General features: G+C 31.3%; 2 protein-coding genes and 1 non-coding gene across 5 annotated transcripts; all 3 read left to right on the top strand.

The window, feature by feature from the left end:
- The first annotated feature begins 3,681 nt into the window (after window positions 1–3,681).
- LOC114169448 (floral homeotic protein DEFICIENS-like) lies at window positions 3,682–6,550 on the top strand. Of its 3 annotated transcripts, none has more exons than XM_028054612.1 (7): window positions 3,682–4,339; window positions 4,432–4,501; window positions 4,596–4,657; window positions 4,766–4,871; window positions 5,718–5,759; window positions 5,883–5,927; window positions 6,065–6,550. In XM_028054612.1, the coding sequence occupies exons 1-7, from the start codon at window positions 4,152–4,154 to the stop codon at window positions 6,257–6,259; spliced, it is 708 nt and encodes a 235-aa protein (XP_027910413.1). In that variant the 5' UTR covers window positions 3,682–4,151; the 3' UTR covers window positions 6,260–6,550. The 3 variants fall into 3 exon arrangements, with proteins under 3 accessions (XP_027910413.1, XP_027910414.1, XP_027910405.1); XM_028054613.1 differs by having other exon boundaries at window positions 3,685–4,339; window positions 6,108–6,550; XM_028054604.1 differs by having other exon boundaries at window positions 3,692–4,339; window positions 6,062–6,550.
- Window positions 6,551–9,296: 2,746 nt separating this feature from the next.
- Window positions 9,297–11,054, top strand: LOC114168715 (receptor-like protein 53). Its single transcript, XM_028053626.1, has one exon. The coding sequence runs from the start codon at window positions 9,705–9,707 to the stop codon at window positions 10,959–10,961; it is 1,257 nt and encodes a 418-aa protein (XP_027909427.1). The 5' UTR covers window positions 9,297–9,704; the 3' UTR covers window positions 10,962–11,054.
- An 899-nt stretch (window positions 11,055–11,953) lies between these two features.
- On the top strand, window positions 11,954–12,024 carry TRNAG-GCC. Its single transcript has one exon. It is a non-coding gene; the product is annotated as a tRNA-Gly (tRNA).
- The last annotated feature ends 4,889 nt before the right edge of the window (window positions 12,025–16,913 follow it).

The following is a 16,913-nucleotide window of genomic DNA, read 5'->3' as shown; positions in this document are numbered from 1 at the left end:
GAACTTGGTTCAATAATATATTCGTTATAAATTTAGGCTTGAGTTCATTAAGTTTGAGACCAAATTTGACGAGAATTATACGGCTCTTTCATATGAAAATTTAAAAGATTAATTTATTTTTGTAAAGAATTTAAAATATATTGTAATGAAATATGACTTTTATTAAGAAAATTTTAGAAAGGTTGAAATTTTAAAATTTTATAAAAATATTTATATTCTTTTAGAGAGCGACAAGGTTGAATGTTGGTTCTTTTAACTTCTACATTTATATGATTTAAATGCATTTTTCTGTAACTTTTCATCATATTTAAATTGTTAGAGGTTTTTCTATCGTATGTTCCATGAGTCATTCTCATTATATGGAAGGAATACCATTATGATATCCAATTTCTACTAATCTTAATCTCTCTATCTAGTCTTCTCATCATTTTAGACGTTACATGACCTTTGTATATTATCAATTTTTCTTTTTCTTTTTTGACAAATTCATCTATCATATGTGACCTAATACACTCAAGCATGAGTATAATAGATTTGTACCTTACAAATAAAATAATTAGGGGGTAATGTGGATTTGGTCCGGTAGGTCAGTTCATAGACCTGCTAAAAAAATGTGGAACGGGTCGAGATATTGAGTTTACAGGCTCGCAAAAGCTAAATCCGCATAACCCACAGCTTGTGCAGATTGATTTGCGGCCTAAATAAAAAAAAAAAAAAACTTGCAATTATGTATGTTGATTACTTCTCTTTTGGACTTCTGCATGAATGTTCCAAATTGTTGTGTTGTATGAGTGAAAAAGATAAATGTTACATATTTTTGAATGTACTAAAATTTTAAGAATACTTTATATATATATATATATATATATATATATATATATATATATATATATATATATCAAAGTACAAATATGAATATGATAAAAAATATTTAATTATCAGTTTATCATTCAACTCCACAAAGTCTTTGTTTAATTTTGTAAACTTGTTAAAGTTTCCAAATTTGTTGAGCATTAAAAGTTTTATCATAAAATTTTTATTTTTATTTTTAAAAAAAGAAACAGGCTGGCTTGCGAGCCCGCGAACCAAACCTTGTGTGGGACGGACCATAATTTTTAATCTGCATTTTTAACACGTCTCGACATGTCAAATACATGATTGACCTAAATGGATCAGATTGACCTGTATTACCACCCTTAAAACTAAAGTTATTGTAAGTCTGAGTTAAATTACTTATCAATGAATGATATTTAGGCTTTTAGAAAAATATATACTTACATCAAACACATTGATAATAGTGGTCATCTAATAACTTCCTTTTATGTTAAACATGTTCTCATGAAACACTTTATAATATGTGGCATTTTTGTAGGTATCATAAGATCCCTATTATTAACAACGACCTTTCTAATATTTACCACAATAATTCCCAAACATAAAACATTGACAAAGAAAATCATCTAATTGCATCTTCATCACTCTCCATATAACACACACTGATTTAAACTCCATTTTTACATTCAATCTTATCCATTGTGTAGGTTAATTTGATGTTACGAGAATTTTTTCTTTAATAGCAGGATTTACAACAAAAATATCATATTTATGTGACGATAAAGGAACTTAATGATAGTAAAAATCTTTTTTTTTTTATTTGAATATTTATTAAATACTCAAGGCTAAAATGACTAATTATTCAATTGTAAAAAAAAAAAGTACATTTGGAACTAATAGTTTTACGTCGGAATTCTTTTGAAATACATAAAATTAGTCATTATTCTATCTTTCATCCTCATTTTTAGTGATATGACTAAAGAAGATGGGTTTAAGATATTTATGTAGACAACAACATGAAGCAACTAGGTGGAAAAACACACGTTATTTTAACAATCTCTCAATGTATTGTGGTAAAAAAACAGTTTCTTAATGTATTGAAAAGTGTGAAACACTGCAACATAGACCGATATTGTCATAGTTAATACCATTTGGTAGCCATTAGTATTATCATGGTTAAGATTAAGTAGACCACTCAAAAGGGTTTAAAAACTAAAATCAAATTTGATTAACTTTTTTAAGACAAACTACATAATTAACCTTACATTCATTGTTTTCTCTTCTGTTATACTTTTTTTTTATCTCTCTCTCTCTCTCTTTGTTTTACCCATATTCATATAAAAAATAAGTGAAGAAGAAGAAAGAGAAAGAGTTGGGTTGTGTTTGTTGTGAAATGGAGATTCATTGAGAGGATGAGAATTTGTGAAGTGAAGTCAAATCCAGCAGACCTAGGCACATAGCTACTGTGTCTGTGGGTCTGTGTGCATCAATCCACAAACAAGGTCACAACCAATCCATGGAATGGTGGTTGCTTAGTATTCATCGTGAAAACGGGTAAGAAAAACTTCAACTATTTCATTCAAACTATTTTTACATTAAAAAGTTTCCAACATATTCAACCTTTATTTTTAATGGAGTTCTGTAGTGGCTTTGAGAAAAATAATGCTTTATTTAGCAGAAAATAGTTAAATTTTTCTTTTAGATTGATAACTTATATCATATAATTTGTTTTAGAGATAATATTGTTTACATTTTATAGATAGATTGAGACGATGGAATGATTGATTGATGAATTTGGATCGTTCCCCAAATCATGATGCAGTCAAAACCTGGCAACACCTTAACCTTACACCAGTTATTGCACAGCAGACGTTCATAGCATAAGCTTGATTGTTACTGATATGATAAATTTTTATACATTTACCTTTTTGTTGGTATCTCATGACGCACATGTGTTTGTGAGTAATTTTCTTACACCTATCTAATGTAAAATTTATAGCATAAAAGGCAATGAATGAGATGAGAGAGAGGTTGAAAACGAAAGAAAGAGTGGTGAAGTTTAGAAGGAGAAGGAAGTGAAAAACAGGAATTAGACAGGGAAGGGTGTAGGAAGTGGGTTAGAGAAAGATGGGACGGGTCATATGCAACCAAACAACGTTAATATCTTCGAACTTTCTCCATCACATTTCCATGCCTCGATATTGACGAGAGATAAATAATTTGTAACTGGTATAGTACAGTACCAAGCTAAGCTCGCTAGCTATGCCTATATACAATAATGACACCACATGCTCATACCAGTCCACTACTCACAACACCATGTACGTGCTGTAACACCTTTCAACATCAAACAAACTCTTTCTCTTGCTTCTTGCTTCTGCACTCCATTATTCCATTACCCTTACTAATATATCTCTTATTTCTCTCTTAAAAAGCCTTAATTAATTTCTCTCATTTCCTTCCATTTCTTCCACCTTTGTAATCCCAGTTGTATGATTTGTAAATTAATCTGATATCTGATTACCACTCTTTGCCAAAGTTATTCCTTTTCCATGATTTTTCTTGGATGAATACAAATGGAGTTGATGTTTCGTGATATCATGTGTGGAGTAATTATAAAACTTACACTGCACTCATCATGACAGAAATAAAGGCAATCAATCATGGTAAGGTAGTAGGTTTCTTGGACGGGAAAAATGAGTAACAAAACTGAAATGCAGAAATTTATGGTACTACTTAGTATCGAGAAAAAACGCGGGGTTTACAACCTTAACCATGTCATTAAGCTTAAGTTCCGTATGAAATGTATATAGTAGTTATTTAAGAGGAGTTGATTTGTACTTTGAGTCTGCGTAGGGTGCAGTTTAAGAGAAAATGGAGTAATGATTTAAGGTAGTGAAGAATGATTGTGGCATTGTTGTCCAATAAATTGAGGTATTTGAGGGTCGCTGGGTATTAATTAAAGAGGTACCAGCTGTCGAATAGTGCGTGGGTATGCTTTCCACACAGTTTCACGAATTTGGAATTTATTCGGAGTTACACTCCAAGCCTACTTTTTCTTTGGCAGCTTAGGCTTCCGATTTGGGAAAGGCTCTTCACTGCTCTCTACCTTTTTCTTTTTTGTTTGTATGAGTTTGTATTGAGTGAACTCCTCCTTGGCCTTATTACTGCCTTTGTTCTTCCCTCTATTAATATCTGTGGTTGGAAAGGGAAGCAAAAGAAGATCCAGAGCAGTGTAGAAGCTAAGCTAAGCTAAGCTAAGCCAAGCCAAGGTAAGGTAGGTTAGTTGTGAGAGAGATCCATTCATCGATCTTCAGATGGGTCGCGGCAAAATTGAGATAAAGTTGATTGAGAACCCCACCAACAGGCAAGTCACCTACTCCAAGCGAAGGAATGGTATCTTCAAGAAAGCTCATGAACTCAGTGTTCTCTGTGATGCCAAGGTTTCACTCATCATGTTCTCAAAAAACAACAAGATGCATGAATATATTAGTCCTGGTCTTACGTCCGTACACTATACTCCACTCTCTATCTCTTTTTTTCTTATCTTTTCTTTTTCTTTTCTCTTATTCCACTTCTTGCTTTCTTCTCAATCAGCACAAAAAAGATCGTTGATCAGTATCAGAAGACTTTGGGGGATATCGATCTGTGGCGTTCCCACTATGAGGTTAACCACCTCTTTCTCTCTTGTTTTTTTGTGGTTATGGTGCTGCTAACGATTTGCTTTCTGATTTTCTTATTATGTGTTTTGTTGCAATCAGAAAATGCTTGAGAACTTGAAGAAGCTGAAAGATATTAACAACAAACTCAGGAGACAGATCAGGTAAATAACACTACATGTTAAAAGAGTTTATGTCTTTATTACTACGCGTGTTTACTGTTTTGGCATGGTTGAATAAAGCTCATTGCTGAGTTGTGTGGATTGAAAAAGGCACAGGATTGGTGAGGGTTTGGATTTGGACGAGCTGAGCTTCCAGCAACTGCGAACTCTTGAAGAGGATATGGTCGCTTCCATAGGGAAAATACGCGAGCGAAAGGTAAAAAAAAAAGATCACACTTGCTTCAGTTAAGTTATTCATCGGCAAAAATAAGTGTTTGTATAACAGAATATAATAAGGGTGCTCCAATTCTTGCATCGACGTAAACAGTAGCTCAAATTTTGAACAGGGTTAACATGAGAGTGTAAAAATAGAAAAGACTTCTTTAACTGTGAAGTTTGGAGACAGTCAAATCCAAAATCATGATCTAATACCTTTATAAGGTTCAATAATCTGGTTGAGTCAAACTTTCTTGAAAACTAGAGCATTTGTATGAAATCAAAACACACCATGTGAATACCAACCATATTGTCATCCGAATTGCTTCGGTTCAGACTTTTCCCTTTCACTAGATTAAGATAACTTCTTAAACGGCCTCTAAAATTGAAAGCTAAAGAAACACAAGCCAGACATGAGTAAGTACAGGACCATACCAATGAAGAGAATATGCAAAGAAAATAAGGGTGCCAAGTTATTCATATCCTTGCAAAATGAAAAAAAATGAAGAAGCAAAAGTTATGTAGCTGGTCAAGATCATGTTCTCTTGTTAAACAATGGAATGGGAAAGAAATTTAAAAGTTGCTGGTTTTCCTCCTTTTAGTTCTGTAGTTTCCAATTACTACCCTTAAATTTTGGTCTTTATGATCTCATAAAATGAATTAAATTTGTAAACTGTTCGTCTGGGTTTATCTACCAATATCTGTGTTTCTTTTCTGTTGTTTCTTCTCAAGAAAAAAAAAAAGTTATAAAACCAGCCTTCAAGTGAGTTGCAAATTTAACTGCCAAACATGACTACTTATCTTTAGGCTTTCAACTGATACGTTTCTTGTGCATTTTATTTCACAGTTCCACGTGATCAAAACTCGGACTGATACCTGTAGGAAAAAGGTAAGCATTATATTGTAATGATTAATTAATGAAAGTAAGATAGTTATTAATCAACGTTTTTTTTTTCTTAGTTATGTATGGTTCACTCTTGATAATGTGAAGAACATTGAATAATATATGCAGGTTAAAAGCTTGGAGCAGATGAATGGAAATCTTCTGCTTGAACTTGTAAGAACTTTGAATATGTCGGTAAATTAAGTTGAGTTGAACAGACATAAAAGTTAGATATATATACATATACATATATGTTGTTGTTTTGATTTGGTTTCATTGATGTGTGATTGACAATGGAAAATAATAAGAAGGAAAAGTGTGTGATCCATCCACAATTTCTTTTGCACGATGAAGGAGACGAGGAATCAGCAGTTGCACTGGCCAATGGTGCCTCCACCCTCTATGCATTCTGTCAGCACCATACTCATCTGAACATTCCCTCACATCATCAACATCAACACCATGGAGAAGAACCCTTTAAAAATGACGATCTGCGCCTTGCTTAATTCACTGCAACTTCAATTTGCATGCCTCAATCAGTAGTAACCCATGTAAATTATATTAATGTTAACTAGCTCCTCCTACCATTTCTTATTTATGCATGCATGCTTTCTACTATCTTCCTACTGGACCTGTAAACCCAGAAACCTCTCTATCTCTATCCAGCTTTAGAGAATTAACTACCCTATATATGGTGTTTGCCTACATTCTGCTCTGCAAAAAACAGCAAGAGTGTACTTTATTTGTTATTACTGTAAGTTTACTTTGGGTGTGTATGCAATGTTCCTTGCTTTTAAGTATATATAATCATTTCACTTAGACACTAATAGTCTTCCTAATGAACATTTATGAAGAATTAAACACGTGCCAAAGTAACTTTTAATAAAACTTATATATACGTTAAAATTAGTTCCAAATAAAAACAATTCTTGAAATGTGATCTTTCTCGTGTTTACTTCCAGTGTCGTCGCAGTTGCATACTGTTACACACATTTGTATGAAAGTTATCTCGTTTAATCCTCCAAAGTGTGAATAAAAAAATAAGCTTTGGATAAGTTGAACTGAATTTAGAAAATGGCGGATTTTAATAAAAATTGACTTTTGATTGATTTTTTAAATATTCTGTTTTTATAAGCTAATGTTATTTTCACATCCAATAATTTTTTCTACATATTTTATTTTTAGTTTTTCTTTTTCACAAATATAAAAATTAACTTTTTTAATGACAAAAAAATCTATTTTTATTCAGGAAATCTTATTTATTTTTGAGCGAGTTATTGGATTTGATGACACAGTGGGCATTGTTGTAGCAGAGAGTGGAGCACTGAACATTTAAGAGGAGACATAGGAAAGGAGGGTAGGTAATTAGGTATGTTGAGAACGTGAGAATGTTTGGCGAGGGAGAGAGAATCTGTACCAGATTAATCAGAATAACGCGGTTAAGATCAAAATATTCATATTCTATATATAAACATATTTTTCTCATTTTCTCTTATACTTTATACATAAATCCTCAGAATAAATATCACAAAAATTATTTGCCTACCACACAATAATGCAGTTCAAAAACTTCTTAATACAGGCCCAGACTTCGACAGCTAAGCCCTATCCCCAAACTGGGCCCAACTGATCAATTTATGAAATGGGCTCCAAAAATTGAATCCTAACTTATTCATTTAATACGTGTCAGTTAAATATGGACAAAAAAAATTGTTAAGTCGTTCAACTGATCATGTCAAGGGATTCAATTAAGTTGATTGACGAATGTTTAAGTTGTTGTAAAACTTTCATTTTTTATGAATAAAATAAAACGACAATATATTTTACGGAATATCTAATTCGCTTGAGACAACTGATAGATTTGACCATTTAATTTTTTTTCAACAAACAATATTAAAACAAACTTTCTAATTATTAATTTGTAGTTCAGTTATTGACATTCCAACACCTGCATAATTTTATGCAATATATAATGCTACTATTATTGTAAAAAACTAATAATTTAATATTCTTTTTTAATTGAGTAACTCAAGGTTTGTTTTCTTTTTGTCTTTCTCTGTTTATGCACATTTTTTTTTCTTTTGATTTACGATGTTTTGACCCCGTTTTCATTTGACAACTTGTTATAAGAATATAATAATACAATAATACGAATATTTGAATTAACAAGATAAATAGTGATATATTGACAACTAATGTTTATCTGTATAACCACTTCTTTAATCACTTGTTAAAATAATACTGGCTAATTAAAATGTTACTATTCTTAAAAAAAGTTGTCAATTGGCTGCATATAAAAAATGGGTGCCAAACCGTCATTCTCCTCAGAAGACAATTTTTAAATGTTAAATGATTATAATATTACATTGAGGTTATTAAGTAGTTATATTCAGTGTTAAAATATTATTAGTGCTTTCATTGTTTTTTAAGTTAATAGCATCAATTTTAGGTTACACAAGCATGTGGTATTCACATTCTGTGTTCCATCCCATCTCTAACTATAGTAAGCAATCCTCATAAGTTTTTTTAATTAAGATATATAATGATTTTTTATTATAGTAAAATATTTATAAGATTTTATGTTTTTATTTCATAAGAAATATTCATCCAAATTAATTATAAATCAAGCAAAGACAAAATGTTAATGCTTTCTTAAATTTAAAGATATATAGAGAAAAAGAGAATAGTTTTTAAAAATGTGACAATTTCAATCTTAATTAATTATTAGAATGTATCACAATGCTTTTGAGGCAATGATAAGTGTGAGATTTAAGTATAAGATAGGAGTTAAAATAGGTTGGATTTATATAATGGTTGATGTTGAAGAAATGCATGACTTTGGGTGACAACTAATCTAAAAGACTCTGTTTTTCTACCAATGGTTGGGTAAGTTGGTTGGAAGCAACTGCAGAAAGTATATATTTGTAAAAGATAGAGAAGTGATTTGAGTGACTTTGCTGAAATTTAAAGTCATGATAAAAATGTCTAAACACATATAACTAAGCTTTAGCATTGGGACCCAAAGTCCAAACGAAAGGGAAGCACTTTCACAACCACCTTCATGCCATAAGCTGCCACGTTGCCTCAATATCACCAACCTTACATTGTTTCTTCTATTTCACGACTAACCAATTAGGTGCTACTACAAACTTTTACAAACCATCTATTTTAGGTTTTCCGATCCATACCCATCCTTTTAAGGTTTTTTATTTCTTAAACTTTAAACTTTGATATGAATTTAAAATTTAATTTTGTATTAAACTTTGATGTAAATTGATTTTTAAAATTTAAAAATAATAAATATATTTTTCTTTTAATTTAATTATATCAAAAAAATTATGTGTCAAACATATTTTAAAATGATGTTTAAACACAAATGTAACATGAAACATCATTTAACAAAACTTCCTTAACTTAAAAGACTATGTCTTTTATTTTTAAAAGTTGAATAAGAAATATCTCAAAATTTAAAACAAAAATAAATTTTAATTTAATATTCAGATTTAGAAAAAAATAATCATTAAAAAGATATTTAATCCTAAATATAATATCACATTTCCAACCACAAAGCAGGGCCCTTGTGAGAGGGAACCACATAACGGCTAACCCAGCTATACGACATATATTAAAATTAAAAAAAACAATTACTAACCCAAGATTCATACATATAAATACACACACTCACTATTCCCTGTACAAGAAAAAGATTGTCCCTTTCTTGTTTTTGTAAACAATCAAAATACATAAAAAAAAAAAATCTCAATTGAGAAAAGTTTGTTGCATCGAACAAGCATCTGAGTTCAGTTCTGTCCGTGAAGCCACTCACCCAAAAAAGTTCTCAAACTACTTAAAGAGGAAGAATCCTACTCTTCAGAAAAAAAAAAAAAAAAAACCCATCTTTCTTCCATCACCATCAAAATCAAAAGCTTCACACAAGAGTGGAAAGTGCGAATGGGATCTCTGTGTGTCTCTCTATCTGCGATCTTCGCAATTTGGTGTCTAGTACTATTGGGTGCTGAATCAAAGACGCATTGGGAAGATGCAGAGGTTCTGAAGGAGCTAAAGCGAGGTTTGGAACCAGCTTCGGTCATCCCAGGCTCTTGCCTCAGTTCCTGGGACTTCACCGTCGACCCCTGCGACAACCTATTCGGCGAGAAATTCACGTGCGGCTTCAGATGCGACCTTGTCGTTTCAGGCCTCAGTCGAGTCACGGAACTTGCGCTGGACCAAGCCGGTTATGTTGGCTCTCTCACCTTCACGTGGAACCTTCCTTTTCTACAAACACTCGATCTCTCTAAGAACCACTTCTCCGCCCAAATTCCCGATTCCTTTTCAAACCTAACTCGCCTCCGCCGACTCAGTCTCTCGTCCAACTCCTTCTCCGGCGAGATACCCCCTTCCCTCGCCACACTCCCCACCCTCGAAGAGCTTTACCTCGACAACAACAACCTAATAGGAACAATCCCACAAGGCTTCCACAACCTTAAAAGACTCGAACTCCAGTCCAACAAACTCAGCACCTATCTATCCAACTTCGACTCCTTCACAAACCTTAAATACCTCGATCTCAGCGATAACTCCATCGCCGGAGTGTTGCCGGCCTCGCTCCCTGTTTCGCTCGTTCAGATATCGATTCGGAACAACAATTTAAGTGGTGTCTTGTCGAGTGAAAGCTTCAGGAATTTGACGAGGTTGCAGGTGGTGGATTTCAGCTCCAACCGAATCAGCGGTTCCATTCCTTCGGTTTTCTTCGAGCTTCCGTCGTTGCAGCAGTTGACGCTGTCCTTCAACGAGTTCACGAGGGTTGAAGCACCTTATAAGGGAGTGGAGTCGCGGAGCGGGCTTATCGCGGTTGATTTGAGTAACAACAGTCTTGAGGGGTTTTTGCCGTCGTTCATGGCGATGATGCCGAAGTTGTCGTCGTTGTCGTTGGAGAATAACGAGTTCACAGGGCGAATAGCGACCCAGTTTGCGGTGAAAACGGTGTCTCCCCAAACGGGAGTGTCTCAGTTGGGGAGGCTTCTGTTGGGGGGGAATTACTTGGTGGGAGGGATTCCTCGACCCTTGTTAACGCTGAAACGCGATTCTGCGAACGTGAGTTTAGTTGATAACTGCTTGTACAGGTGCCCTCATAGTTTCTTCTTCTGCCAAGGTGGACAACAGAAGCCATTGAAACAGTGTAATAGATTTGTCTCGACCAGTGAATAATTATTAATTTTTTTTTTGCTTTTGTGGTTGCTGATTTATGATGACACATCTTATCTTAAATGCTGTACAAATATATGACTCTATCCTTGTTCATAGAGGGTTCTGGTCAACGCTAAGATTTTGTCCCTCATAGACGTTGCAACTTACAACCACGTGAACCATGGGGAAGACTAGTCCTCAACGTTACACGACCACTTGGTTTTTTAGTTTGTAAAAACATTTCATGTCTATAAAGAATCATATAATAAAATTAGTCATAAAGTTAAGTTGTAACACTGTATTTTTTAATTATGAATAATTTAAGATGTACTCCAGGAAATTTGATTAGCAGTTCACATATAAATTTTTATAAATTAGTTTTAAATTATTGAGACTTTGTTCGTTCGGCCTAGTAGGGAAAAAATGTAACTAACCTTCAAACAGCCCTAACTTCGGGCTTGGATCAACCTCAAAGTCCATTAACAGTTTTCAAACCTGGTCATGGTGTTTGTTAACCAAAATGACTTGGATCCTTTTGTTCAAGGTCCACTTAAGGGTTTAAGGAAGAAGGGAAAATTAAAATGACAGGACTTTATAAGTTGTTAAAAAGAAACTGAAATAAAAAGCTGATTTCTTACAAAGAAAAAAAATATGTATATAATAAACTAAATATCTCTTGTAAAAAAGGAATACACAAAAAGTAAAGACAAATTAGTAATTTACACGAGGAAATCAGGTTCACCTGTTAAAAAAAGGGCTTATTTTTTAAGAAGAAATAAAAATGAGTTTATTTTAATGTGATAAGATGCAATAAGAAAAAAAATATGAAAAATGTTAAGAATTTTAATATTGAGATCACACTCTTTCATTGTTCATGTATTTATTTTCACAACATAAAGTTAATGAAATATTTTACTTGTAAAAATCCACTAAAGAAATTTCATGAACTTTGGTATGAAGTATCTGTAAACGACTATTTTGTAGATAATTTATAAGTTAATTCAAAGCAAAATGCACCAGTGGTCTAGTGGTAGAATAGTACCCTGCCACGGTACAGACCCGGGTTCGATTCCCGGCTGGTGCAGGTTTTTTCAATTTTTTTTCTCCTTAATGCTGTTAAATGTGATCTCTGTGCCTCGTACAGTCTCTGTCTTGCTGAACCGTGCTTTTCATCTGATGTTGTGAACCACGTGAATGAGAAAATTGGAGTGCATCATATTTATTTTTATTATGACGTAAATACTGCAATATGAGATATGCATATATAGACAAAATCATAGAATCTTCAAACTGGGGTCGAAGCTAATGTTTTGTTTAAAACAACCACATGTGCCAACCTTAGTTATGAGTCTATGGTTAATTAGTTTCCTCCATCCATAGCCTAACATCTTATATTACCAGTCTTGCTTTCTTTTCTATGACCGATTCATGAGTTTCCCACTTATCTTATTTCTTAAAGTTGTTGGAAATGAAACATGTCCTGATATGGTGGCACTATTATGGAGCCTCACCTTTCATTAAATTTGTTTGGTTACCATACTCAAATGCTACTACTACACCATTTATTTACGCCACACTCAAACAACAAATAACTATCCGGCATCCTAAGTCTTTTCATTCAGAAGAGCGAATTAAATGTAGTATACATGGGACCACATTCGACAAAATTTCTAAATATAACTTTTACTTTCTTTGTAAGCAAGTATAACTTACTTCAGATATTCATTTCAAACGTTAAAAACTATACATGTACATGAACAAGCTATTATTTAATTAACGGTATTGCAATAACAACTATAGTGATATTAAGAAAGTGATGAAAACTCAATTTGGAAGAGTGAAAAAAAAAATGTTGGAACGATAATAAACTTTTTATAAAAAGACTTGTAAAGTTAGGCAAGGATAAGATTAAGGAAGGTGGTTAGCAATTAGGAATTGTGTGAATACATGTCACACATAACCATGCATTCTTTTTTTCGTTTTACTTTTTGTTTACTGATTTCACTTTATATGAATGGTCGTCATTAGATGCTTGTTATAACTCATACAGATTGGAGAGAAACAGAATGAAGCAAAGGAGCGAAAGAAAATGTGTTTATTGAACTAATTGAATTGATATAGAAAGTAATAGATCTAGCTAACCATTCAGGGTTTGCAGTTTAAATAACAAAGCAAATAGAAGCTGATAAGTAACTTGTAAAGCCAGCCAAGATGAATACTTGAAAATCTAATTGTATTATCAATTATTAATTTATATTGATAATACTTCCAATCCACATGTCTTAAATTCAATTTATTTTTCCGAGTGTCAAGATGATCTTGTCTTCTGCTTGTCTTCCTTGGGTCCACTAATCGGATGGGTTCAAATGAAAATGTAGAAGGGTGCCTACAAAGATAATGTGAAACTCAAGTCAATTATTGTCAAATGTAATAAATGTAATAGTAAAAATGAATAGTTATACTATTTTCATGTGTCCTTATGTTAGTAAGCTTATTTAAGCTAGAAAAGTTAGACCTAGTTTGGTGTAGGGATATTTAGGGTATGCTAATCCTGATGTTAATCTCTTTATTGTTCTAATACTAATCTTTTCATTATCTTTATGCTATTCTTGATCATGGATTGAGAATATCTCATGGACCCAGATGATGTCCATCATGAGGGAAGGTCACATCTCAATGACTGTCTTGTACACGATTAACTAAACTAGTTAACACAGATAAAATTCTAGTAACTAAATTGGTTAAAGTAAACAAGACTCTAATTAAGTTGAATAAATAATATTACGAAATAATATAAAATATACTATATATTAAAGTGTAGATAGTAGGGTGATCAAATGAGTAACGATCTAGACATTGGTCCATCAATCCATTAAAATTTGGTGTGTTTTGTCTAGCCCACCATGGTTAGGATTGTCTACCAACCATTTTTTAATTTTAAAAATTAAAATAAAAAAGAATTTAAATAATTGCATTTTTATATTATATATTACTTTCAATGATAGAAATATTTAACTGTAGTATAATTTAAATCATGAGTTAAATATGTTTTTGGTCTCTTAATTTTTAGTGAAAATTGAAATTAGTCAATTTTTAAAAGTTTCTCATATTTAAAAATGCATGAATTTAGTCTTATTAATCAAGTTTTGTTAAGTTTATTTGACGTTTCAAACGCATTTCTCAAATAACATTGAAGCGAAAATATATCAAACGTTGTAAACAACTCAAATGAATTTGGAACGTCAAACAAAATTAACAAAATTTTGGTTAAAATGACTAAATCAGCATATTTCTAAAATTTGGAGACTAAACTAAACTAAAAGAGAAAGTAATTTTAATTTTTACTATATGAATTAATGGATAAAAACATATTTAACCTTAATATCATTAACACTTAAAATTTAAGATTAATTATAATTAAATAATTTAACATGTAAATATAATAATTATTTCAATTTATCCTTTTTACAAACATCGTTTAATCAATTAAAACATTAGAAAATATGTATGTAACTAAAATTATTTTTAATATTAAAAAATGGAAAAAAAAAATTTAAAATTTAAAAAAAAATTGTTTATCCAACCTGTCTGTCTACTGACTCACTGGTCGCCCCTTGTTAGGACAAATCAAGATTTTCGGTCTGTTGTATTCTAACAAAATAATAATTTATTTTTTCATGTATAAAAATAAAATACATCAATAATTATTGTACTAAAGTGATTATTTAATCCATATCAAATAAGTTAAATTCTGTAGATAAGTTTAGGAAGTTAGGACATTGAGTGAGGTTCTTTAACAGTGATAAATAGGTGTCCTAACTTTTGTTGGTGTATACTTCTCAGGAAAAAGCCTTTTTGTTGGAAACTCCACAAAGTTCCGTATTTTGGTTTTTCTTTATCGCTTTCTGCCTTTATATACAAACTACCTGCCAAACCTTCCAACTCCAACGTTTAACCATCTTATTTTCTTTACCGCTCCTTGTTTCAACGTTACGCTACCAAATTCGTAAATTCATCAGGAATATCATTCTACTTTTTCGAATTTGGTACTATCATCAAACATTTGAATTGGTTATAAGGGATTCTCTCGGTCTTCACTTAAACAACATCAAACAATAGCGTTAGTTTAGTATGTTTGAATAATTAAATTATTGATTTATGTAATAAAATTCATTGTCAGTTTCTTATTTCAAAATTATTACTTGTATTTATTACATAAATATGTATTCATCTATTTTATTATATCATCTGTAAACTTATCATATTCTTTTTAATATATTTTCTGTTTAATATTGGTGCAATCAAAATACTTACAACACAATAAATATCGTAAAATATATATCACAGTATATCTCACAATTATATATACATATAAAATATGATTATTTTATTGTAGAGAATAATAAACAATATATATACTAAAAACAATTCATATCTCTCCTTCCCTAAAATGATACCTATTCTGATGGAAACAAAAAAGTCTCTAAAACATATATTAGGAGATCGATGAAGTAATATTTCTCAAAAAAATTTTGGAGAAATTTCCGGTGATATTTGTATTTTTTTGTTCTCTTCTGTGCATAGTAACGTCACATGAGTGTTTCATACAAATAATTATTGTTCAGGTCATTTAGTTACTTGTTTTAATTATAAAATACAACGAACATTAAATATTTTTAAATGTATATATTAGATAACAAAAATGATTAAAATTTTAGTTTAACGGAAAACTCATTAACCTAAAAGTGAAAAAGTTGTGGTTTTTATAAAAAAAAAAAAAAACTAATATGAAACAATAGAATAATAACATCTCTACATAAAAATTTCTTAAATAATGATCGGTTATGAAAAAAAAATTATGTTTAAAGATTAATTTATTTGGTAGTCAAAACTTTTCTAATTGTTCGGATCACCGCGTTCTTGAAATATTATCCGTTTTGGAGCATAAAGCTCTATCACAGTTTTGTTATTAAAAGATGTTTCGGTGGGTGGAGGAAAAAATATTTAAATTATGTTTGATCTTAACTTTTAAATATCTAAATGCTGTGTGAAACTATTTAGTGTACTGAAGTAAGTCCTCCAGTTGAGGACAAGGGGAGTTGTCGTCCTCGTATAGACTACACCAATGTTTCAGTCATAAGTCCTACAACATTGTTAGGACAAGAGAAGATGTATTAGACCTTTCATAAAAAAATAGGGAAGACATTTTTGAAACAGTTTTATCTTTAGTTAAGATATACTGGGACCATCTTGTGGAGATGTGCAAGTCCTGTACATTAAATTATTAGCCTTCAAACTCGCAATAAATGAAATGCATCAAGAGTCTTGTATCTAATTCATAATAAAAATTATTTTAGTTAACAATTTAGAATCCAAACTATATTTTTCTATTCATAATAAAAATAATTTTAATTATCAATAATTTTTAATTTATAAATTAATATGTAAATTAATTATTATAATAACTAATAAATTTTACTCACTAAAATTTTATATTAATTTTTTTATAATGTATGTTCAATTTCATATAATAGTGATATTGAAGAAAAATTTGACAAGGTAAAGAAAAAAAACCCCTCAAAAAGGTAACCTCGAAGTGGCAGATTGGTGGAGAAAGTCACTTATCAGTTCGATGCTGAATCATAGCAAAACACGAACATATAAAACGACTTTGGCTCTGTGGGTCAGCTGAAAACAACTTAAGAGTGGAAACCTAAACAATTCAATTTTTTATTTTTAAAAGTGTTTTTTTCTTTTAGATAACTAATGAAAAAATGTATTGTCAATTTTTGCATTTTTTTCTTTTTTACTTTTCACCTAAACTTTAGTTCCTTTGATTTTAGTTATGCCTGTGTTTCTGTTTTATTAGTGTTATTTAAAGTAATTGTATTTTCTTTATTTTTTTATGAATACAATCATGATAATCAAGTTAGACTGTAGATCTTTACATCAATTATGTTAGTGCTTTCAAAT

The sequence above is a fragment of the Vigna unguiculata genome, chromosome 2 (genome assembly GCF_004118075.2).
Source record: "Vigna unguiculata cultivar IT97K-499-35 chromosome 2, ASM411807v1, whole genome shotgun sequence".
NCBI lineage: Eukaryota > Viridiplantae > Streptophyta > Magnoliopsida > Fabales > Fabaceae > Vigna > Vigna unguiculata.
The sequence above is the reverse complement of the archived record's forward strand: the minus strand, read 5'-3'. Positions and strand labels throughout refer to the sequence as shown.